Source organism: Myotis lucifugus, unplaced genomic scaffold (genome assembly GCF_000147115.1).
Source record: "Myotis lucifugus unplaced genomic scaffold, Myoluc2.0 scaffold_53, whole genome shotgun sequence".
Taxonomy (NCBI): domain Eukaryota; kingdom Metazoa; phylum Chordata; class Mammalia; order Chiroptera; family Vespertilionidae; genus Myotis; species Myotis lucifugus.
The window spans coordinates 2265358-2291217 of record NW_005871101.1 but is presented as its reverse complement, the minus strand read 5'-3'; the positions used below and the strand labels follow the sequence as shown (position 1 = coordinate 2291217).

Here is a 25860-nt window from a genome sequence, read left to right as displayed (position 1 = left end):
TCCCAAAGGTGCAGACAGAGTCGGCGAAGAAGGAATGACACGGAGACAGCCTTCAGTTGATCAGCAGCCTAGTCAGGACCTCTAGCCAGGATCTCCAGCCAAGTTCTGGTTAGGATCCGATCAGGATCTGATGTTTATTGTCTTGCTACATCTGTATTTATACCAGTTGATTTTAATCCTGTCAATTTTCATTCCAAAGGTTAAGGCGTTTCTTATCTCCATTCCAGGGAGTAAAGATTCTGTAGCTTAAGCGTGATTGTTCGTAGTTAAAGTGATTAACTACCCGCCTGGCACTTAGTTAAGGGATTTTATTCCCTCCCTAACTTCAGGGAAAAATCCCCACCTGGGGAAACAACCTTTCTCGGAGAGGTGACCTTGGTTAAAACACATAGCGCTAAGGGGAGCAAACATATTAAGAACAGTATGCTATATATGCCAGGTCCCTTGAAACATATGCTGTGCAGATGTTTCTTTCCTGCAGCGACTGTGTCAAGCAGCAAGGATGGACCGGCTTCCGGCAGGGAAGCAGAGGTGAGAAGGAGAGTAGAACTCGGGCAGGAGTGGCAGGGACTAAGTTAGGGAGGGCATTTCAGACTAAGTAGAGGAAATGACATATACAAAATCAGAAATATGTGTCATTGGCATCAATGAATAAGCTTCCTTTTCTGTGATTATCAGGGAACACATATCGTGAATTTTAAAGTTATTTTAAATTCAAAGTGCAAGATCTTTTATTTCAAAGGCAAAATAAATTAAGGCCCAAACTGCTATGTCATAAATTATGTGTCGTGTGGGAGTGAGATTGGGAGATATAGTGGAAATAAGTTTGTGCAGCTGGAGTAAAGGGAGTACCCAGATAACTTGGAGATAAAGTTGGCCCGATGTCAATGGGGCGGTGTGAGGGCGTAGGAGAAAGAAGGGTAAAGGGAAGTCTTGGGGTTGTTGCTTGCTATGTTAATCAACAGAATAAAAACTAAAGTCTCTCATGAAGTCTCAGCTATCAGGACTTCAATCAGGAGTTCTGGTCATGGCTTCTGCTCTTGAAGGTTAAATAAAACAATGAATGTGATATTAGGACATGATCCCACAGGACCTGTGTCCACTAGTTATTGTCTCATTCACCATTCTCCAAGCAGGTTATTTCTTTGCTCCACCTTGGACAAGCACTCTGATAATGACAAAATTAGAGAATGTTAGCCCAAAATGTTTTAAGTCCCTTAAGCCTATGGATTTGAGAATTAATTAATTATTTTCCTATTAAAGTTATTGCAGTAAGGCAAGTATGTAATTCAGCCCAGGGCCCACTGTTTATCTCCACAGGTCAAAAAGTCCCTCTAGCCAGAACCGGTTTGGCTCAGTGGATAGAGCGTCGGCCTGCGGACTGAAGGGTCCCAGGTTCGATTCTGGTCAAGGGCATGTACCTTGGTTGCGGGCACGTCCCCAGTGGGGGGCGTGCAGGAGGCAGCTGATCAATGTTTCTCTCTCACTGATGTTTCTGGCTCTCTATCCCTCTCCCTTCCTCTCTGTGAAAAATCAATAAAATATATTTTTAAAAAAAAGTCCCTCTAAATGATTAGAACTTGCAGTTTAAACACTTTTCTCTCCTTTTAATGACATTATCACATGTTCAGTGTAACCACTGAAGAATGTTAGGTTAAGGGCAACAGGCTTACACAAAATTGAAGGTATTCATAAGCACCATTTTAAGTACAACTGAAAGATAATGGGCTTTGAGTCTTGTTCACAGTGTCTACCATTGACTTCCTATTTTAATCATATGATTCTCAATTGAGAAACAGGCATGAAAGACCCAGTAACAGGATATATTAGATGACATCAAGAACATAGCAAACAAATTTTCATATTTGATCCTGGCTTCGGGGCTCATTAATAAGGCTAATTAAAACTGAATATAAAATTTTATCTATTCTGATCAGTCATTTTCTTGTTAGAGCAGCTCAGTCTCTAGAAAGGAAGCCAAATTTTCCTAAATATGTGATTAATGTGATGCCAAGTTCTTTGTAAACCTTTTTACACAGTCTGGTTTTCTTTAGCCAAAGAGATGATTAGATAGTTTCTGGTATTTTGTTACTAAAAGTAACATCATTTCTGTGCCCTGATCATCCTATATACATAAATGTTTGTGCCTTATTGACTTTAAGAATTAATGTCAGAGCACTTCCAGGATGGAGACATGAGGAGCTCCTGGTATACTCTCCTTATTGAAACAACCACACTGATCAAAATTACAAAAAAACAACCATTGCCTCAGACAATGAGGTAATTTATGCCTCAAGGTATTGTCAAAAACACTGGAGCAATACATTGCCAATTAGTGGAGGCTAACAGCTGGGAGTGATATCAATAACAGTAAACCAGCCAAAAGCTTGATAGGGAGGTGAAGGAAAAGGAACTTAACTAGGGAGGGAAGGAGAGAAAAAGAGAGGGAGGGAGAGGGAGAGAGAGAGAGAGAGAGAGAGAGAGAGAGAGAGAGAGAGAGAGAGATTCATGAATTTGTTGTTTCACATATTTTGCATTCATTGGTTGCTTCTTGTATGGGCCCTGACCAGAGAATTAAACCCGCAACCTTTCCCTATGTGCTCAGTGGTTGGAGCATGGGTCCTCATGAGCACTGCAGGTTGAGGGTTCGATTCTCCCTCAAGGGCATATACCTGGGTTGCAGGATCATTCCCAGGCCCTAGTCAGGGCTTGTGCAGGAGGCAACCAATTGATGTCTCTCTCTCACATCAATGTTTTCTCTCTCTCTTTCCTTTCCCTCCCTCCCTTCCACGCTCTCTTGGGTGAGGATTAACAAAGATAAACAAAACAAAAAACACCTCGGAACCTTGGCATATCAGAACACTCTAACTTGAACTACTGCACTAATGCAAAAATAGCATGCTAAGTGAAAGAAGCCAGACACAACCGACCACATATTATATGATTACATTTACGTAAAATGTCCAGAAAGGGCAAATCTAGAGACAGAACATGGATTACTTGTTGGCTAGGGCTAGAGGTGTAAGTTGAATTAATTGTAAGTGGGCATGACGGATCTTACTGGGGTAGTAAAAATGTTTAGGACCTGATGGGTAGCTCAGATGGTTGGAGCGTTGTCCCAGTACGACAAGGTTGCAGTTTGATCCTCGGTCAGGACATATACAAGAAACAGCCAATGAATACATACATGAGTGGAGCAATAAATCGAAGTCTCTCTCTCCAAAAATTAATTAAATTTTTTTTAATGTTCTAAAACTGATTTATGGTGATGAATGAACAATTGAACAAATTTTCTAAAAGTCACTCTATTACACACTAGAAACAGGCCAATTTTAACATTTGTAAAGTATAACATTTGTAAAATAAAATTGTAAAAAAATGTCTAAAAGAGAAGAGAGACATTGTAATAATGCTCTACTCACTATGTTCTTTCATAGTCTCCTTCCCAACACACAGTTCTTTCAGGTTTTTCATCCATTTTTTCTTAAATGTATTTTATTATTCAACATCTTATAAGAATCATTACATTGTGAATTTCCTAAAGATATTTGTCACCAAATACTTGCAATTAAATTTGAAAAGTAAAGAGGGGGAAGTAAAAAGAGAGAGAGAGAGAGAGAGAGAGAGAGAGAGAGAACCTGACTAAAACCACTGTCATTCCCATGGGAGGGAGAAGTCAAGGTGACATTGTGTATGCCAAAGCTGCATCCTATGAGGAAATGCATCAGAGGCTGCATAGTGAGGGGGAAATAGAGTTTACTGAATCGGTTTTGCCAAGTCACTAAACAAATAAACAAACAACTATGACAACAAGCCCTGGAGCCAGTCAGGATCAGTCTCCAGAGTTGCTACTATGGAAATATATGGTTTGCAAACAAAAAATTATGAGACATACAAAGAAACAGGCAAGTGGGACCCATATACACAGAAACTGCCTTTGAGAAGACACTGCTGTTGGACTTAGCAGTCAAAGACTTCAAAGCAGCAATCCTATATAATAAAGAGGTAATATGCAAATGGTCATTATGCTGTGACCGATCAGCAGGAGGGCGGGGCAGCGACCTACCTGTGGCAGACAGCTACAGGAGGGTGGGGCAGCGAGCTACAGTGCGTGGGAGAGCTACAAGCGGTGGTGGGCGGGGTGGCCAGCTGAGGCAAGCAGCAGCGAGCTACTCTCGCACGGTCTCGTGTTCAATAGTCAAAACAATTTTGCAGAAGACAAAGTTGTAAGACTCAAATTTCCCTGTTTTAAGTTACTACAAAACTGCAGTAATGAAAACAGTGTGATTCTTGCATAAGGATGGATATATAGATCAATGGAATATAATTGAGAATCTATATATATAAAACCCTAATATGCAAATAGACTGAACGGTGGAACAACCGAACAACCAGTGATGTGCACCCGTGGAATGTGACGGGTGTCAGCAGCAGGTGGCAGAGCGTGGAACAGAGTGGGTGGCAGGATGGTGGAGCAGGTGAGTGGGAGTGCCAGACCAAGGCATGGCACCTGTCACTGTCATCGGGGCGAGTCTCTGGTGGTTACTGAAAATTCTTTGCTCCTTTGTATCATGGTACCGTCTAGTACTCGCACCTGCTGCTGGCGCTGGCCTGCTTGCAACTGCTGCCAACACCGGAGCCACTGCTTGCACCTGCTGCTGGCACCCGGCGCCGGCCTCAATCGCCCCTGAGGGCTTCTCCACCTTCCCCTGCTCCTGAGGGACAATTGGGGCAGCAGTCACCACTCGTAGCCCCAATCACTTTGTGCCATCAGTGGGTGCGAGCAGGGCTGGTGCCATCAGTGTGTGGGAGCAGTGGTGGCGGGAGCAGGGCTGCTGGCAGTCAGGGGACTGGGGGCTGTGGCGGGAGGGGGCGGGTGGGGATGTGGAAGATGGGCCGAGACCCACCCCTGTGCCCACCGCAGCCTCACAGCCCACAGTTCCTTTCAAGGTGCACAAATTTGTGCACTGAGCCCCTAGTTCAGAAATAAACACATTTTGGTTAATTGATTTTTGACAAGAATAAAGACAATTCATGGGAAAAAATAGGCTTTCCAACAAATGGTTCTGGGACAACTGGATATCCGTATGCAAATTTGGACTACTTACTTATATTACACACAAAAAATTAACGCAATATGGATCATAGACCTAAATGTAAGAGTTAGACTATAAAACTTTTAGAAGAAAAATAATTGTAAATCTTCATGATCTTGAGTTAGGCAAAACCTTCTTAGACATGACATCAAAAGGACAGGCAACAACAACAAAAAATAGACCCATTAGACTTAATCAAAATTAAAAACTTTTGTGCTGCAAATGATACCACCCGAAAATGAAAAACCAAAACACAGAATAGGAGAAAATATTTGCAATCATCTAATGAAGAACTTGTTTACAGAATATATAAACAACTCAATAAAAAAAAAGATTACCCAATTTTAAAATGGCCAAAGGATTTAAATGGACACTTTTCTCCAAAGGAAATATACAAAAGGACAATAAAAACATGAAAAGTCATTAGTCACTAGAGAAATGCAAATCAAAACCACAATGAGGCCCTGGCAGGGTGGCTCAGTTGGTTGGGGTATCATCCAGGATACACCAAAGAGGTTATGGGTTTGACTCCTAATTGAGATTCATATGGGAGGCAACCGATTGATGTTTCTCTCTTACATTGATGTTTCTCTCTTGTTCACTCTCTCCCTTCCTCTCTCTAAAAAATCAATAAACACATCCTCATGTAAAGATTACAAAAATAAATAAAATACAGTTGTTTAAAAAAAACACAATGACATACCACTTTCATAAACACTAGGATGATTATAATGAAGAATATGGTGTTACAGCGGGAAGGCCAGGGAGGATTGGGGGGCAGGAAGGGGGACGGTAAGAGACCAACCGAAGGACTTGTATGCATGCATATAAGCATAACCAATGGACATAAGACACTGGGGGATAGGGGAGGCCAGGGGATTGTCAAGGGCGGGAGGGAAAAAAAAGGTCACATATGTAATACTCTTTGTAACACTTTAAGCAATAAAACAAACAAACAAAAAGAATATGGTGTTGACAAGGACATAAAGAAGTTGGAACCTTCATACATGGTTGGTACAAATGTAAAATGGTGCAGCCAATTTGGAAAAACAGTTTGGTACCAGGACTGATGCAGGGGCTGGATTCATGCTATCTCTAACTGCAGTATGTGACAGAGCCAGGACGAGTGGAAGGACAGATTCTTTTAATCCTTTGTTAGCCAGTGTTAAAAGACAAAAATGCTGATGGATGGATGGATGGAAGGATGGATTGGATACTCATGGTACACTTGTTCTATGCAATATACACGGTCCTAGCTATGGGGGCCAAGAAGGAAGAAAAGTCAGTCTTCTATATTTCCTTAGTTGAGTTTCCTCCTTTATTACTTTCATTAGTACATTGGTTACACTATTTAATTCTATCCATGAAAGAGGCTATGCTGGGCAGGTAATCAAACTTTTGTTCCTACAAAAAGGCACTGTACAATGGGGATGATTAATGCAATCGGAAGGGAGAATTCATCACAGAAAAAAAAAGCCAGAGATCGTGACGCAGCCCAGGCACTTCCAGTGACTTGGGACGCCCAAGCTGGATCCAGGATTTCCACTCCGACGGTTCCTGGGGCGCAGGCTGGAGACACTCAGCGAGGAGGCGGGGCGCCCGGCACGGAAGGAACCTCCAGTCCCAGAATCCCCCGGGGACTCCAAATCCCAGAAACCCGCTCAGGAAACCTCCCGGAATCCCTAGTCGGCTGACCACGGACGCCACCAAGTCGGGACCCCGGGGTGCGAGGCCGCAGCGTCTCCCCGCTACCACTTTCCCGACAGAAGAGGGCTTTTCACGGAACGACAGCGACCGGAACGTGCGCGCGCTCTCCGACACGGCTGCCACCAAAGACCCTCGCTCGGCACGGGGTGGGGTGGCTGGCGCCTCCCGTCCTCTCCCCCCCCCGTCCTCGCCCTCCGCCGGAATGGTCAGCCGGGCTTTGAGGGGAGGCGTGCTGGGTTCCGCGCCGCGGTAGAGGCGGTGGTGGCCGCGGGCGGTGGGAGGAGCCGCGTGGTTCCGGCTGCCCGGGCGAGGCGACCCTTGGGTCCGCGCCGCGGGCAGGAGCGCAGGGAGAGGAGCGGCGCGCCGCGGCTCCGGGGAGGCTCCGGCAGCCGAGTCCCCCCGCGCGCCCCCAGCCCCCTCGGCCTCCGGCGTCGAGGCGGGGGAGCCAGGAGATGCCGACCCAGAGGGACAGCACTACCATGTCTCACCCGATCGCGGGCGGCGGCTTCGGGGACCATGCTCACCAGGTCCGGGTGAAAGCCTACTACCGCGGGTGAGTGCCCGGCATGGAGGCGGGGAGGGAGGGGGGAGGCCAGCGCCCCTTGGCCTGGAGGCGGGCAGGGTGCGGGGCTGCAGAGGTGGCGGGGGACTGGACATGTGGTGGCGGGTTGGTCTGGGGGGGCGACGCTGGGGACTCGGGATGGGTGACCGAGTGGCCGGGGGAGGAGCATGGGCGCTGGGTGGGAGCACCCTCAGAGGGTGGTGCGGGGCGCGTCTGGGAGTCGCGTGGCTGAGGGTCCCGAGTAGGGTCCCAGGGAGGAGTCTTGGAATCGAGTAGGTCCACCTGGTGGGTAGGATGGACTCGCCTGATGGGACATTTACACGGGTTTAGAGGTCGTGAAGTCCGGACGTGTGGTTCGGAGTTGAGAGTGGACTCCGAGCGATGCCTCGGTGAACTAAGTTTGCTGTGGGCTGCAAAGACGGGGGCTCCAGTGTGCTGGCCCTTTGGATTTCCAGCAGGCCCAGGGCCTCTGGTTCTCTAAGTCGGGTTTCCTTCCTTGCCTAGGAAGGAGAGTTCACCAAATGTATCTGGACTGTGGTCCGGCTGCCAGAAAATTAGACATAGCAGTTATTATTGAAGAGTAGAGTCGATGCGTTTTTGGGGATGTGCATTGGGTATTTATGTCTCCAAGATTAGATTGTGCATGCGTAAAGTTTTGTGAACGCTTCCCTGTCAGTGTTGTTGCTTCATGGATCTTCCCATAGGGTGAGACCATGCAAGGTGAGAAGAGGAGGAGGCTAGACACAGCTGGAAAATCTGTGATCTTTATTCATATTATTATCTAAGTTATAATTACTGTGGTTTACCAGAAATAATCCAGTCCTGAGATTGTTGTATTAAATCATAGTCCAACATAATCGGTGACCTGAAGTGTCCCCATTCCCTTGGATTCAGTTGTGGCTTTTAAATTTCTTTGATCTAATTATATTTAGGAGAAGTAGAAAGGTGAAATGTTAGTGTGAGAATAAAGGGTTGAAGCTAAGGGTTAACAGAAAACCCAACCGTCTTGGCATGTCTTAACTGCTTGTCCAAGCAGAAATAAATTGCTTTAAAAAACTCAGGCACTGGGAGGTTGAAACTGCAATGCATACTTGTACATTCCTGAAAGGATCAGTGAAGATAGCAAACTTTCAAAATGCCTCTCCTTTTGATTTCAAAGAAAATATAAACCCCTAAATGTTACTGACTGATGTAAGGACATACTAGTTTATTTTGTTTGCTGCCATGAGGCCTCTGACCTGTGTGTATCAGCTTGACTCTATTCAGAAGTTGTTCACAGGTATTATTTTGGACAATATCAGTGTTTTTGTTTAAATTGATCAAGGAGGTCTTTGTTTGTTAATTTTCCCAAGGATATTTTCCCCATTGATTTTTAGAGAGAGTGATAGGGTGGGGAGGGGGAGAGGGAAGAGAGAGAGACATTAATGTGAGAGAGACACATCGATTGGTTGTCTCTCGAACGCACCCCAACTGGGGCCAGGGATCAAGCCTATTACCCATGTATCTGCCCTTGACCAGGAATTGAACCCACGACCCTTCCGTGCGGGACTGAGGCTCTAACCACTGGGAACACCAGCCAGGGTGATCAAGGAGGTCTTGATTTTAAAACAATGCCAAGAATGGTGTGTAGGTTTTTTTTTTGTTTTTTTAAATGGTTTGTAGTTGTCACAGTTGACTCAGCTATGAATTTTGCATTATGGGAAAAAAGTTTTGCTTCTTTTATCTTACCTTTAATTTAATAGATACTTCACTTTAGAGTGTGTTCCATTTTATAAAGTCTACAGTTCATGAGTTGTTAGGTACAGGGCATGAAATACAGTACCTGGTTTTTTTTTTAAGGTATCTGATTATTGGTAGTTTAAAAGATAGATTAAAAAATGAATATACACACATGGTAGGAGAGTACAAATTGTACAGATGTAAAATAAAAAGTGTTCCCCATCTCACCTTCCCAACCTCCAGAGGTAACTACTGTTGACAGTTGATTTCTGGTTCTTCTGGAGGTTGCCTTTATTATTTTAAAGGTTATAGTTCTGTTTTGTGATTTATCAACTTTAGATAATATCTTTTGATACTCTGAAAGATGAGAAACTGGATGCATACTACCTTTTGCTTTTTCTCCTCCTGGTGCCTCTCAATTTTTAATGTTAGTCTACTGTTTTTAGTTTTCTGATTTACCTTTATGACTTAAAATATATAAATTCTTGACTTATTAAATATGGATAGTTTTCAATTATTCCAACTATGGAAGATGAAGAAACTGGTGCTTCTTTGTTCCCATTTTTATTAGTTTGACAAATGTACATAGGCCTAATTAGTAAATTAAAATCATTGTAAACTCCTCCTTTGGAAAGAAATCAAAGTATGCTATACTTTAGGAATGTATTATCATATTTTCTTGGCTCATTACCCTTTTAATGCTTGACTAAAATTTCTCCAAGACATTCAAGCTAACATTTTCTTTGTTTTATTTTATACCTATGAATTTTTGCTAAGGAATGAATCTCTTGCCCTTTAGTGCTTTTAATTTAATGAAAGCTTTCTAATAGTGCCTTCATTTCAAGCCTCATTTAAAGACAACATCAGCACTCTAAATTGTACCAATTTCTGCCCTCTGAAATTAGATCTGTTAAGATTATATGTTTTTAACAATAGTCTAAATGGATGGTTATGATATTACAGTCACCTGCACATTACTGCAGATGAAACTAAAATGAGTCACCAATGAGGATAGTTAATAAACAGGTTGGCTCACTAGAACACCTACCTGATTTTAAAATAAAAATCCTTCTTGTCAAGAAATGTAAGGACAATCTGCATTGGGAAAAAGTATTTTTGTTTCAGATTTTCTGAATAGCTATTATCCAAGAGCTTTCCCCTTATTGCCTTCTAACAATATTTCTATCCAGTAAATGTTGAATCTTGGAATAGCAGCATTTTGTAGTGATTAAATGGCCCTCTCCTTTCAAAGATGTGTATAGTGTTATCATTCTGTTAAATTTCTTTTTAGTATAAATGTGATGTCTCCTAGCTATCAGACATTTAATTAGATTCTTTTCTAGTTTTTAAGCACTGAGACTCTGATTTTATTGGAGCCCACCTAAGAGTGCCTGTCTCACTCTTATTCTGAACCCCTCTTTCCTTGCCACGGTAGCTTGTCAGTGAGTGGCCTTAGTTCCGAGGAAGAGAAACAGGTTTTGTGGGTTAGTGATAGATTGCCATTGGATGTGATTATCCTTATATGAAATTACTTGTTATTATGGGATTTAACTACTCATTTCTTTACATTATCAGTGTTTAGGAAATTTTGCAAAAAGCTTATAAAAAGTGCTTTTGAGCAGTTACAACAATCCAGAGGATTCTTTGTGTGCCCATCTACAGATAAAAAGATTGTTAACTCCTTGCATATTTGGAATGTATAGCTGGTTCAGTGAAGAAATCGGCAGGATTTTTTTTTTACTGTTAACAAGTCTTGACAAGACTTGTTTTTTAAAGTATTGCAACATAATTTTAGTGATATACTTTAGTAATGGTTCTAAGGAAATAAAAATAGTGTATGGAGTTGAGAATTGGGGGAATGTTAGTTATTGGTCCTAGAGCTTCGGCATGGCACCTAACCATAGAGCAATTGATCCACAGCTTTACTGGGGAGAGAGAAAGGACATAGTGGCCTGGTGCCAAAAACCAAAACCCAAACAACCCTCTCAGAAATTTGAATTAGATGATACGGAGATAAGTTGCGTGTTAGTAGTGAGGACTAAGCTGAAGAGTTGAGGGAGAGGCTGGTGAGCCCAGGACCGACCATGTGCAAGATCTCATGAAGCAGAGGAGAAGAAACAGTTCTCTACAGAAAATTCTCCCTGCGGGGCCGATGTGGTTCAGTAGTTGAGCATTCACCCATGAACAAGGCCATGGTTCGATTCCCAGTCAGGGCACATGCCCGGGTTTCAGGCTAAATCCCTAGTAGGAGTGTGCAGGAGGCAGCTGATCGAAGTTTCTTCTCATCATTGATGTTTCTGTCTCTCTCTCCCTTTCCCTTCCTCTCTGAAATCAATAAAAACATACATATTTAAATTTTTTTTCCCTAGAGGTCCAGGATAGCTTTCTAATACAACTCCCAAACCTCTTTTTAAGGTAACTTGAATGTTGTTGTTTTTTTAATGATTGAAATGGACCTTGTTAAAACATGAATTTTAAAAATTCCAGACTTGCTTATGATTTCACATATTACTTAAATGTGTTTGAATTCAATGTAATAAACTTGTTGGCCCTAGACGGTGTGGCTCAGTTGGTTAGAGCATTGTCCTGTGCACCAAAGGGTCACAGTTTTGGTTCAGGTTCGATCCCCAGTTGGGGGCGTACAGGAGGCAAACAATCAATGTTTTTCTCTCTTTCTTCCTCTCCCTTTCTCCCTCTCCCTCAATCTTCCTCTCTCTCTAGAATCAATGAAAAGCATATCCTCGGTGAGGATTAAAAAAATATATATATATATATTGTTGAACACCTACTATAAGCCAGGCGTGTGGTGCTAGGGTGGACACAGAGGATAATTACAAGGCTCTGCCCTTGAGAAACTAAGAAACTTATAGGAGGAAAGACATAGAAGAGTTAATAAATGTGTGTGTAAGGTATTTGCAGGGATGGATGTTGGAGAGGAGCTTGGGGTGAGGGAAGCCTTGCTAGAGGATGAAATGTTTGAGGCTTTTATTTTTTAATATATATATATTTTATTGATTTCAGAGAGGAAGGGAGAGGGAGAGAGGGATAGAAACATCAATGATGAGAGAGAATTATTGATTGGCTTCCTCCTGCACGCCCCCTACTGGGAATCGAGCCCGAAACCTAGGCAAGTGCCCTGACTAGGAATTGAATTCAGGACCTCTTGGTCCATGGGATGACGCTCAATCCACCGAGCCACACCAGCCGGACTATAGTTAATTTTAATGTATGTTATGGAAAGACCCATTTCATTAATTTTCTGTTTCCAGATTATCTTGGCTATTCTTGTATATTTTCTCTTCCAGATGAATTTTTGAAGATTTTTATAGGTTCCCCCCCCCCCAAATAAATAAATCTTACTGGCATTTTGATTTGGAATTGCATTGAATTTATAGACTAATTTGAGAACTGCTAGTTTTATAATATTCAGCTGTCTTACAACTACTAGTATCTGGTATTTAATACCTATTTATTAATTTCTTTCATGTTTTTCAGTAAGGTTCCCATCCCATAGGTCTTGCACATTTCCTGTTAAGTTTATTCTTAGATAGTTTATCATTCTTTTATAAATTGCTTTTATAAATTTCTGTTGCTTTTATTCCATTTTATTATATACCATCAAATTTTGTATGCTTAAGTCAAACTGGCCACCTTATTAGTTCTAATTTCTTAGTTAACTGTCTTAGAATTTAGAGGTAGAAAATGCCATCTGCAAAAAAGTTTTGTCTCTTTTTTTCTATATATCTCATTTATTTTTCTTATCTTAACCGTATGGCTAGGTTTTCCAGACAGTGTTGAATTTTAGCAGTGATCGATTTTTTAATGAAATTTGATCAATATCTAGAAAAATGTAATAAATTATGTTCAAAGATACCCAGTCTCCTTTTTGCCCTTGAAGTATGTTAAAGAGTATAGGAACTAACTTTCGTGATGTACCCACATGTTCCAAGAACTGATAGGTTTTGCACTTACTTTTATTTAATTTTCACATATTCAGAGGTATATATCATTATCTCCATTTTATGGATGTTAACATTGAAGCTGAATAAGCCACAGAGAAATTTCTTTTTTCCCTTTTACTATATTAGTAGGGCTTTTTAAGGTAACTTTTTTGTTTTATTGTCAGATTCATATTCACAGTTATTCTTTTGGAGTCAATTTTCGATCTCCTTTATTACTTAAAACGGTTTATGACTTTTTATAATTAACAATTAACTTTACGGGTGATACTTTGAGATTGTATGAATATTCTATTCCTACAAAACCTTTCACCTATGGTTTTACCATCTATGGATAACCCTGCCTAAGTCTATTATATTGGTGATTCCAAATAAAACTTTTATTTCTGATTATACATTTAAGGAGAAAAGCTTATGTTGAGATAGCAAAAGGGCTGAATGTGGTTCTCTGTATTTATTTCTAAAAGCAATTAGTCCTAAGGAAAAACTTTAGATTCTGTATTTTAGAACATAGGAACATAATGAATGTCTTCAGAAGTTCAGTAGCAAAATGAAAAATGCATTTTTTTCCTTTTTAAAAAATTTAGCTAAAACTGTACCTGAATTTGTCATTTTGGGAAACTCTGTGGTGAAGCAGACTATATTCTGAAGACCAGTAGTAGGAGGTAATTTATGTAACACTGAAGTTAAAACAAGAAAAAAAATCTTTCCTGCATAATTTGTTTTATACCTTTAAAATGTAATATCTTTATTTTGCAGCTCATTTTTAGCTTTGCTACTCTGATAAGGATTTGGTGATTATGGAGTGTATGAACATGGTGTTTTCCCAATTACTTAGAGAAGTGTTTATAAAACTCCCTTAAATATTTTAGTTTCTGGAACTTAAGGAGTGGCAGTTGATAAAGCACGACTCCTTCACTGAGTCTCTTTAGGAAGTATGTATTCATGTTTTCTAAGGATTGCACAGATTTTTAAAAAATATTTGTATGTTCTGATAAGTATTTTTTAGCTCTTGAGAAAAAATAAGATTTCTGAAAAATCCCTATTGTTTATAGACATGCTTACATATGTGTTAATTTTAACTCCATGTGGACCTGAATAAGGAAGTGATAGCTTGAGGATACTAATTATTTTCTCCTTGCATTCAAAAATGATAATGTCACACTTGTTTTTGCCAAAGAAATTTTATGGGAGCCTTTCCTTCTCTTCTGATTTAATTCTAAAATACATTTCTGCCAACCCTTACCCTCTCGCACTAATAACCTTGAGCATATTTTGAAAGAAAAATTGCTTTAAGGTAGGCAGATTTTCTGTAATGTCATTAGAAGAAGGAACTGTTTTCTGTTTAAAATTTTTTAAATATTTAAAACAACAATTTATAGAAGTTATTCAAAATAAGTTTTATATTTCATTTATATTTATTTTATTAGAAAGTAAGTTTTATAATCATCCATTTACATGGTAGAAAAGTTAATAATTATACCATTAAGCATGGGGGAGGTGTAGACTGGGACTGGGGCAGGCTGGGAGACGACAGTGGTGGGAAAAGGGGACATACGTAATACTTTCAACAATAAAGAATTAAAAACAATAATACTCCTACCATTCAGAAGGGTCTAAGTACAAAGTACATCTTCTTTCCTTTTCTAGTCTCAGCCAAATCCCCAGTTCCACCACCCAGAGTTAATTACTTTTAAAATTTTGTTTTGTTTTAATATATTTATTGATTAATATGAATGATGACGAATTTAACACTTCTTCATTATCTTCTCATCTGACTATTTTTAATCCTTCTTGTGGTTACATTTATAATTTAAATAATATACCTTTTCCTGCTTTTCTTTTTTCTTTTTAAGAAAAAAAAATTTTAAAGTGTACACTTCAGTAGTATTAACTACATTCATATTGTGTGCAACCAATCTCCAGAATTTTGTGTTTTGCAAAACTGAAACTCTGTCCTTAGTGAACTACTCCCCATTTCCCTTCCCCACAACACCTGATAACTACTATTCTGTTTCTGTTTCTGTGAATTTGATTAGTCTAGATACTTCATGTAAGTGCAACCATTACAGTATTTGTCTTTTTGTGACTGGCCTTTTTCAAGTCAAGGTTTATCTATGTTGTAGCATGTGCCAGAATTTCCTTACTTTTCAAAACAGAATAGTCCTTTAGTCATATATATATATACAATTTTATTTATTCATCTGTTGATGGACATTTGGGTTGCTCCCATGTTTTGGCTATTGTGAATAATGCTGCCATGAACATGGGCGTCCAAATATCTGGTGGAGTATCTGCTTTCAGTTCTTTTGGACATATACCCAGGAGTGGACTTGCTGGATTATACAGAAATTTCATTTTTACATTTCCACCAACAATGCAACAATTTTTCTCCACATCCTTGTCAACACTTGTCATTCTGTGTGCTTTTTTAAATAGTCAGCACCCTAATGGGTGTGCAGTGATACTTCATTATGGTTTCGATATGCATTTTCCCGATGATTAGTGATGTTGAACATGTTTTCATAAATTTGTTGGCCATTTGTATATCCGCTTTGAAGAAATATATGTTCCAAGTTCTTTGCCCATTTTTGTTTTACTAGTTTAGCTAGAGTACTGACCCTCCACTAGGAAAGGAACATTTTTGAATTTATACTTCTATTCGTTTTTTCATATGATTTTTCTTAGTAATTTTTGCATTGTAAAGGTTTATAACATTATTCTACTCTTTAACTCATAGTTTTTTCTTTAAAGCGATTTAAAAAAGAATTTATAATGAATGCTTATGTAAGTGTTATGCACTTGAAGATTCCAGGTGATGTGATTAGATGCTTAGAGGAGGGAAAAGTAATCTTGTGTCAATAAAACTTCTCTTTTTTAAGGTTCCTCTTAACTCTTGTTGTTTGGGGCTGGTATGGTTCTGGGGTCAATTTTATCCCATCTGTTTTCAGTCCTCTAGGACTTTCTCATAGTTCCTGGTATGCTGTTTGTGCCTTTTTTTGTTTTCAAAGCCTTTGATAATTTGTCATTTCAGTGGGCCCTTAGGATGAAAAGATATAGATGTGTGTTCCCTGTACCATATTAAACCAGAAGCATCTGAGTTTTGCTTTTAGAAGGTTGGGTTATTTTTATCTCCCTAATGAGGTTTCACTTCTATTTAAATTATTCTGTGAATACATAACTTTTTTTTTTTACCAAGCCCACAACCAGGGCGTGTGCCCTGACCGGGAATCGAACCATGACCTCCTGGTTCATAGGTTGATGCTCAACCCCTGAACCACACCAGCCGGGCTATTTTTTAAATTTATTCAATACATATAGAGTATGCTTTATGCACTATTCTAAATACTATAAAGATGAATTCACTCAATCCATTAAATATTTATAATACCATATGAGGTGTTATTGTTCCTATTTTATAAATGATGAAGTTGAGCCAAGAGAAGTTAAGTAACGCACATAAGGATACACAGCTGGTGAGTGATAGAGCCTTGATGCCAACCCAAGCATCCTGGCTTTAGCTCTCCTGGTCTGAACCATTATACTTTGGCTGCCTCTTATATGCCATTCCTCTTTTCTGGAATGCTTTTTATTTTTACATTTCCCTTGCTTTCTTTAGAGTACAGCATGTGACACCTCCATTCATTTAACGTATATATTAAGTGAGCGACCATTCTGGACCAGACACTGCTTGAGGTATTGGTGATATAGCAGTGAGCAAAACAGAGTTCCTGCTCTCATGGATTTTACATTTAGTTGGAGGAGACATAAAATATGTATAATTTATATATGTTGGCAATGTATTTTCTCTGAAGAATCAAAAAATTATTTACCTTCAGGTATTAAAGTAGACTAATTTCCAAAACAAGGATTACATTTTTCATTAGCCAATCTCTTAAAGGTGTGATTGACTGTATCCATTATATTTTTTGTCAAAACAGTGTCATCTGATAATAGCTGGTGTGGAAAGTTGTGTCTCAGATTAACATGAAGGAGATTTATACAGGAGGACTCTTGGAATCGATAGCTATGGAGGAAGAGGGAAGGGAAGGGAGCAAGCTTAGGTAGGAAAGAATCAAGATGCTCTGAAATCTCAGCAGATACCTTAGTTAACCCTCCAGAGAGTGAGTTCTGAAGAGGAGGTCACACTTCAGAGCTTTCCTGAGTCACATCTAGGGCCTTTTTATACCCCCACATCGAATTAGTCATTGGTTGTGGGCTGTTTCTAGGAAGGGGGTGTGATCATATGCAAAGAGTGAAATCTCTGAAGGAGGCTGACAGCTGGGGATTGTCTGCTGGTAATACTTCCAGAAGCTGGTATAATAAATGCTCCATTGCTAATGGGTGAATCTGGGGGCGGGGAGTGCGGAGGGGGAAGGTCAGATTAAAGCATCCACCATGAGGTTATTTGAAGATTTGGATTTTAATTCATATTCTATGTTCTATCTGTGAGACACTGGCAGATAGTGTTCTAGAGTTGAAAAGTGTTTTACTTTTTAAATTGGTAAAATAGGATTAGTATGTCTAGTTTGATGGTTATTTTGAAGATTATGTAAGATAAAGTTTCTTTAAATGCCTGGAACATACTCAGTATTCTATAACTGTTTATAGGCAAAAGAAACAGTGATATTCCCTTGTCATAAGTACATCTTCTGGAAGATGGATTTCTCCTACAAAATATTTCTTCTATATTTAGTTAAGAAATATTTGAGTCCTAATTATGTCACTGGTTATGTGAATATATTTAAAAGTCCAAAATTTGTGTCTTCTAGTTGTTTACAATTTAGTTGAGGATGTGTTATCAGTATATGATGAGTTAAATAACAAAAGGTGGAACATAAAATACATGTTGGACAGGTTTAGAAATATAGACCATTGGACTTGTTCAGTTGAAAAAGGTTTAATGGAAGTTGTGTTGAAGTGCCTGTTACGATTGATCCCCACCTCCCTCCATAAACCGAGCCTTAAACTGAGGAAATGCCAGGATTAAAGATTGGATCATCAAGGTCTTATGTTTGAGGATTGTGAGTTAAACCAGATATTTGTAGTAATTTGTGTTGGGAATGATGGGATCAAGTTGAGAATAGAAATTAGAACCAGATTATCAAGAGTCTTAAATACTACAGAGAGTTGAAATTACAGATTTAGGAGACCCCTACATAGAGATAATAGTTAAAACATTGAATGTGCAGTAGGTTTGAGAGAGAGTCGGAATAAATGAAGGAATAATAGAGCGGGTGTAAAGAATATCTTGTGATTGAAGACAAAAGTGTTCAGAATATAGTAGAAAGAGAGCTAGGGTAGCATACTGTTAAGAAAGCCAAGGCAAGAGGGTTCGTAGAAGAAGGGGCAGAAAACCATGAGATACTTAGGAAGAGAATGATTATCAAAAAAAGGCCATTCAGTTTCTATGCTTGGCTCTCTGCTTACCTTTAATAGCCCCTAAAACTGCAGTTTTAACTTTTTTTTGCAGATGTCTGAAATTTTTAATTTCTTATTTCCTGCTCTATGCTCCAAATACTTGGGTTTATTCACAGTTCCTAACACAGTGTCAGTTCCTTCGTTTCTTCAAACAAATATTTATCAAGTAACCATTCTGTGTTAGGCATTATGTTGGCCACTAGGAATATAATGAGCTTACATTGTAGCTGGGGTAGGCGGTGGACTACAAACATTGGTTTATAGGTCTGATGGTAGAAGAGGTAGCCAGGGCCAGTTCACAGAGGGCCTTGTAGACGCTAGGGACTTTGGATTTTACTCTGCATGAGAGACAAAAGGCATTTGAAGAGTTTAAAATAGAGGAAGCACATGAACTACATTAACTTTGTAAACCCTTAGAACAGAGTGTGACACATAGAGACAGTTATGTAAGTGTTCCCTTAGAGTCATTCTGTCTGTTTAACTTACCTTTGGAAGGATGACTACTATATGATTAAATCATAGGCTTCGCATGGCTTCTTGGGAGAAACCCCAGGCTTCTGCTTAAAACATCTTTTTTATTTATTTTATTTTTTCTATCACCATTTATCCCCTCTATGCCCTCTTCCACCTCCACCCACCCTTCCTCTCCACAATCACCACACTGTTGTCCATGTCCATGAGTTATCTCTTTTTTTTCTTTTCTTTTTTTGCTCAATCTCTCCCCCACCCATAATCCCCCCTGCCCAGCTGTCTGCCTGCTCTCTATCTATGAGTCTGTCTCTAGTTTGCTTGGTAGTTCAGTTTGCTCATTAAATTCCACGTATGAGCGAAATTATATGGTACTTATCTTTCTCTGACTGGCTTATTTCACTTAGCATAATGTTCTTCAGGCTCATCCATGCTGTTGCAAAGAGTAAATTTTCTTCCATTTTACACAGAGTAGTATTCCATTGTGTAAATGTACCACAGCTTTTTATTTTATTTTTTAATACATTTTTATTGATTTCAGAGAGGAAGGGAGAGGGAGAGAGAGAGAGAGAAACATCAATGGTAAGAAAGAATCACTGATCAGCTGCTTCCTGCCTGACTTCCAGTGGGGTCAAGCCTGCAACCTGGGCATGTGCCCTGACCGGGAATTGAACTGTGACCTCCTGGTTCATAGGTCCACATTCAACCACTGAGTACCACAGCTTTTTTATCCACTTATCTACTTTTTGTTACATTTTAAGTTTTATAATGAATGGCTGCTAGGTGGACTTACATACTATTGCTTACACATTTATGTCTATTCATACATTTTTTGAGTATCCACCTTAAAATATGAATCATTTAAAAGCCAATTTTGGCAAATAGGGATTTTTTGGGAAAATGGTGAACATGAGGGTATGAGATCTAAAAATTATGACATGGAAAGAATGGTTGACAGTCTTATGGGTGGTTAATCTGTGGAAGTTAGGGCTGAGGAAGAGGACATGACAGATCTTTGTCAAATTATTGAAGGGCCAGTTCTTGGACAAAGGGTAGACTTTTTGAGAAGGGGAGACCTGGGACTAGTGATTGGAACAGTTTTCTGTTAAATATAAGGCAGAAGCCATTCATCCATGGAGTGCAATGCCTAGTAAAAGAGTGATCTTCTGATAATGAATATTAAAGCAAAGGTGGGACTACCATCTGTCAGAGCTGTTAGGTGGAGACTGAATTAAATTAGTTTCTTACCAATTTAATTTTTACTTTGCACAGATAGTTTACTGGAAGCAACATAATCGATGCACATACAAAATAGCTGAAGTCCATCAAGTCGTCAGGCATTCAGTAATGTGTAGAGCATTATTCATTTTAATCATTGTCTAACTCAAAACGCCCTTTCTTTTTCAGGGATATCATGATAACACACTTTGAACCTTCCATCTCCTTTGAGGGCCTTTGCAATGAGGTTCGAGACATGTGTTCTTTTGACAATGAACAGCTTTTTACCATGAAATGGATCGATGAGGAAGGTGAGTGGTAAAGAGAGGACTGCAAGTGTAAGCATTTGATTTAGATGCTATTCTTGTCATTTATTTTTAAAACATAATAGAAGTCCTTATTAATTTAAGGGGGGGGAGGTATACTACAAATTTGATGCCATTCTTATTTTTCTGTAAGTATTTAAATTGAAAGACTACCAAAGAGTACCATCTTTGTTTTGCCCTTTTTACCCTAAAATAGAGTGAAATCAGTGTGACTTTTTTCCAGCAATAAGATAAATATCTCATCAAATAGTATTACATTTTACTTCAATTTTGAATTTGTATTGTCTTATATTTTAAGTGACCTTTAATAATTTGACAGTATTTTTTTACTGTATATTGCTTTAAAGAAAATGTTACGGAATAAAAGTGATTGTGACAAACATTATTTCAAAGACTGCGGCAAAAATGCCATACCTTACTGACTTGTACTCAAAAAGCATTTATTGAGTATCTGTGTGTCTAGGATAGTATTTTTCTATCCCCACACTCACAGTCTCATGGGGAGACAGACATGTGAAGTGTGGTGGAATACAAAGGAAGTAGCATCAACATATGTCTGAAGTATCTGTGACGTTTGAACGAAACTGTAATGAAGAGTAAAAGTTTTTGCAGTGGAGGAGGTAAGGGAAAAACCGTTTACAGTGAAGTTATAAAAAGGCACAGAGGTAAGAACATGGTATGTGGGGAAGAGCATTAATTCACTGTGTGGGAGTGCTGTGAGGTATGAACTTGAGCTAGATCCTTGCTACTCAAAGTGTGGTCTGCAGAACTTAGTAGAAAGGGAATCTCAGGCCCCATTACAGACCACTGAATCACAATCTTTATTTTAATAGGATCTACAGGTGAGTTGCATGAATTCCTGAAGGCTTTGCAAGCCACATTTGACTTTATTTTGCATGATGGAATGTCACTGAAGTGTAGTTAAAAGATCTTTCCCGGCTGGTGAGGCTTAGTTGTTGAGCGTCAGCCTAGGAACCAGGAGGTCACGGGTTTGATTCCCAGTCAGGGCACATGCCCGGTTTGCGGGCTCGATCCCTAGTGTGTGTGTGGGGGGGTGGGGGGGGGGGGGTGCAGGAGGCAGCTGATCAATGATTCTCTCATTGATGTTTCTATCTTTCTCTGCTTCTCCCTTCCTCTCTGAAATCAACAAACATTATATTTTAAAAAACTGATTTAGAGACAGTTCATTAAAATATCTTATAGTACCCTTATATTTTGTATTATCTTTGCTTGGAGAATTCTGTTCCCAGATTGTCACATGGCTTTCTCTTCCTTGTCATTCAGGTCTTAACTCAAATGCCATGTCCTCCAAGAAGCCTTTTAGCCCTATTCACTTTGCATCTTATTTGTATGGTAAAATGCAAACTCCATGAGAGCAGAGATCATGGTTCACTGTGGAACTCCAGTACCTAGGGCAGTACTCAGTAATAGTATGCACACAAAATTGTGACTTGTATGAAAGCTTAATATCAGGCCTTTCCATAGTGTAGTTTTATGTTTATTATGGGAGATTTAAGCATTGAGAGTTGTGGTGTGTTCTTTTTTTTTCTTAACAGTAGCAAATTTTAGGTAACAGATTCACATAGTAAATTCAATTAATTATCTGATGAAATAGTCTTACCTTTTTATAATACAGTCCATAGTTTTTCTCTCTAAATAGCTATTAAGTGTCCTAATGTTCTGGGGGAAAACAAGAAAACTATAGCCTTTGCCTCATTCAAATAAAAAAGTTAAACTTTCCATTAAAGTTTGTTGATTCCCTTCTTTCCCTGGTTAATTTCTGATACCAGTCTTTTCTTGATTGTAGGCATACAGAGCCAATAGTAATTATTTTTGAGTTCCTTGCAATTACCTTTCAGTTGTAGTTTTGTCACCTTTGTTGTTAGCCACATAGGCATTTGGGACATGCTTATCTGGAGAAAAAATTTTCTCTAGGATGTATGGAAGAAAGAACTATAATTTTATTTCTCTGGTTTATGAGAAACACTGTTCTAGAAGCTAAACTTTTAATTGTGGGGTTTTATATTAGAGTAAATAAAGATCATACGCTTACTTCATTCCTTTAAACAGATTTATGGCAACCACCCTTTTTCCTTGTGTTCAAAACTAGTTTTACTGATTTGTTTTGATGTACATGTGGAAAAACTGGTTTGTTTAATGGAACTAAAGACTTTAGAATGAATAGTAAAATTTTGTAATAATCACAACCCCCTTTCTCATACTGTGAGAGGGTGTGGAGCAGAGAATGATAAATGTGACTTTTTAATTCATCATTTTAAAACTGTGGCCATTTTTCCTTAAGGATGCACTTTTTATATTTACAACCTAATAGTATTTTCTAACCTTCTAATTTATTCAGGGTTTGATTACCTGGTTTAAATTTCACTATGTTTCTTTCTGTTCTTTCTCTTTTACTAGAAAGTTAACCTTTGGACATTTTGTTTCTTATTGAAGTTTTTATTAAGGATATTGGGTTATAGGTTCGATTCTGGGTCAGGGCACCTGCAGGCTTGATCCCCAGCAGGGGGCATGCAGGATGTTGATGTTTCTCCCTTCCTTTCTCTCTAAAATCAATAAAAACATGATTTGTGTGAAGGAAAAAGTAACTCTGGGCATCCTTAGATCCCCAGAAATAGTTGCTATAAACAAATTGACGATGTATTTTTCTGTGAATATACAACTAGAAGGGACATGGTAATAGGTCTTTTTCTTTTTTACAAAAAGACTGATGTTGTACAAGCTATAATTTAATGTGCTTTTTCACTTAACATCTTGTGGCTATTTTTTCATATCAGTGCATAGAGATTTATCTTGTTCCTCTTAAAATGTTGTGTGGCATTATAACATGGTTGTACCCTAATTTATTTAACTAGTTCCCTTTTGATAGGTATTAGGATTGTTTGTAAAGTCATTATAAAAAATATTAGTGGAAAGAATATGTGTGTGCACTTGTAGATTTTTGGGGGCACCTGTAGTGTATTATCTCTAGGGTAAATTCCCTGAAATGGAATGTGTCCTTGATGATAGATGTACTAAATTGACCACCAAAAATATTGTACTTTTGTTATACTTTCACCAATAGCATATGTGAATTCTTTTTTTATATATATGTACCCTGTAAAAGACTATGTGAGGGGAAAAATTGAAAATGATTTGCAGTGAGACTTGGAGAGGATGTTATTTGGATATAGCTCTTTAAATTCATGTCCTGTTGGTTTAGATAAGTTAGATTCATGGACATTTAAATTGAATATAAGCATTCTTTGGCATAAAGGTATGGAGTTTTTCTGAATTCTGGGAGCTTAAACTTCTTCCTGGCTTGTATTATAAAACTCAGGTGGTATTAGGAGAGGAAATTGAGTGTCAAGGTGTAACAAAACCAAACTTAAGATAGTAAGGAACATACTTCTTTTATGTGATATTTTCCAAGCATCTTTAGTCTGGTTTAATTTTAGCTGGCATCGGTCGGAACATGAGGGCAGCTTTCTCTCCGAGGTTTGCAGCGGTTGCCGGGACGCTGAGAGGCAGATCCTCTGGGGACAGGACTGAGAGCAGCCATAACTCCTCCCTCCTCCCGCCCTGTTGATCCCGTGCGACCCGCCCCGCCCAAGCCCTGCACAGAGCCATTTGCCGGATAGCCTCAGGCAAAGGCTAGATTAGTACCTCCCCAGAGGACAGAAGTTTTCCCACTGCAGACACAGCTGATTCTCACAGCCAGTTGGCCTGGAGGTCAAATCCTCCTAGTATTAACTACAACAATCAAGGCTTAACTACAACAAGACTGCGCACAAAGACCACTAGGGGGTGCACCAAGAAAGCATAAAAAATGCAGAGACAAAGAAACAGGACAAAATTGTCAATGGAGGATATTGAGTTTAGAACCACACTTTTAAGGTCCCTCAAGAACTGTCTAGAAGCAGCCGATAAACTTATTGAGATCTACAAGAAATCTAATGAGACCCTCGATGTTGTGATAAAGAACCAACTAGAAATTAAGCATACACTGACTGAAATAAAGAATATTATACAGACTCCCAACAGCAGACCAGAGGAGCGCAAGAATCAAGTCAAAGATTTGAAATGCGAAGAAGCAAAAAACACCCAACCGGAAAAGCAAAATGAAAAAAGAATCCGAAAATACGAAGATAGTGTAAGGAGCCTCTGGGATAGCTTCAAGCGTACCAACATCAGAATTATAGTGGTGCCAGAAGATGAGAGACAGCAAGATATTGAAAACCTATTTGAAGACATAATGACAGAAAACTTCCCCTACCTGGTGAAAGAAATAGACTTCCAAGTCCAGGAAGCGCAGAGAACCCCAAACAAAAGGAATCCAAAGAGGACCACACCAAGACACATCATAATTAAAATGCCAAGAGCAAAAGACAAAGAGAAAGTCTTAAAAGCAGCAAGAGAAAGAAACTCAGTTGCCTACAAGGGAATACCCATACGACTGTCAGCTGATTTCTCAACAGAAACTTTGCAGGCCAGAAGGGAGTGGCAAGAAATATTCAAAGTGATGAATACCAAGAACCTACAACCAAGATTACTTTATCCAGCAAAGCTATCATTCAGAATTGAAGGTCAGATAAAGAGCTTCACAGATAAGGAAAAGCTAAAGGAGTTCATCACCACCAAACCAGTATTATATGAAATGCTGAAAGGTATCCTTTAAGAAGAGGAAGAAGAAGAAATTATGAACAACAAATACACATCTATCAACAAGTGAATCTAAGAATCAAGTGAATAAATAATCTGAGGAACAGAATGAACTGGTGATTATAATTAATCAGGGACATAGAAAGGGAATGGACTGACTATTCTTGGGGGGGGAAAGGGGAGTGGGAGATGTGGGAAGAGACTGGACAAAAATCGTGCACCTATGGATGAGGACAGTGGGTGGGGAGTGAGGGTGGAGGGTGGGGTGGGAACTGGAAGGAAGGGAGTTATGGGGGGGAAAAAAGAGGAACAAATGTAATAATCTGAACAATAAAGATTTAATAAAAAAAAGAATTGTACACTTGAAACCTATATAATTTTTTTCTCCTTTTAAAATTTATCTTTATTGTTGAGAGTATTACAGATGTCTTCTCTTTTCTCCCATTGTTCCTTTTATTAGCCAATGTGACCCCAATAAATTTAATTAAAAATAAAATGGCTTGCCCTGGCCGGTTTGGCTCACTGGATAGAATGTTGGCCTGGGGACTGAGGGGTCCCGGGTTCAATTCCGGTCAAGGGCATGTACCGTGGTTGTAGGCACATCCTCGGTGGGGGGTGTGCAGAGGCAGCTGATCGATGCTTCTCTCTCATCTAACTCTCTATTCTTCTCCCTTCCTCTCTGTAAAAAATCAAAATATATTTAAAAAAATAAAAAATAAAATGGC

At 39.3% G+C, this 25860-nt stretch overlaps 1 protein-coding gene across 4 annotated transcripts in view; it reads left to right on the top strand.

The window, feature by feature from the left end:
- Positions 1-7112: 7112 nt before the first annotated feature.
- Positions 7113-25860, top strand: part of PRKCI (protein kinase C iota) — a 67227-nt gene continuing 48479 nt past the window's right edge. For 2 of the 4 annotated variants that reach the window (XR_002829312.1, XM_023753897.1), the window contains exons 1-2: positions 7113-7356; positions 20340-20461. Coding sequence is in view for 3 of the 4 variants with exons in the window: in XM_023753897.1 (XP_023609665.1) it covers positions 7256-7356; positions 20340-20461 (223 nt within the window). In the remaining variant the exon portion in view is untranslated. The remainder of the gene's footprint in view (positions 7357-20339; positions 20462-25860) is intronic. The other 2 variants (XM_014455958.2, XM_006088893.3) reach the window with 2 other exon arrangements.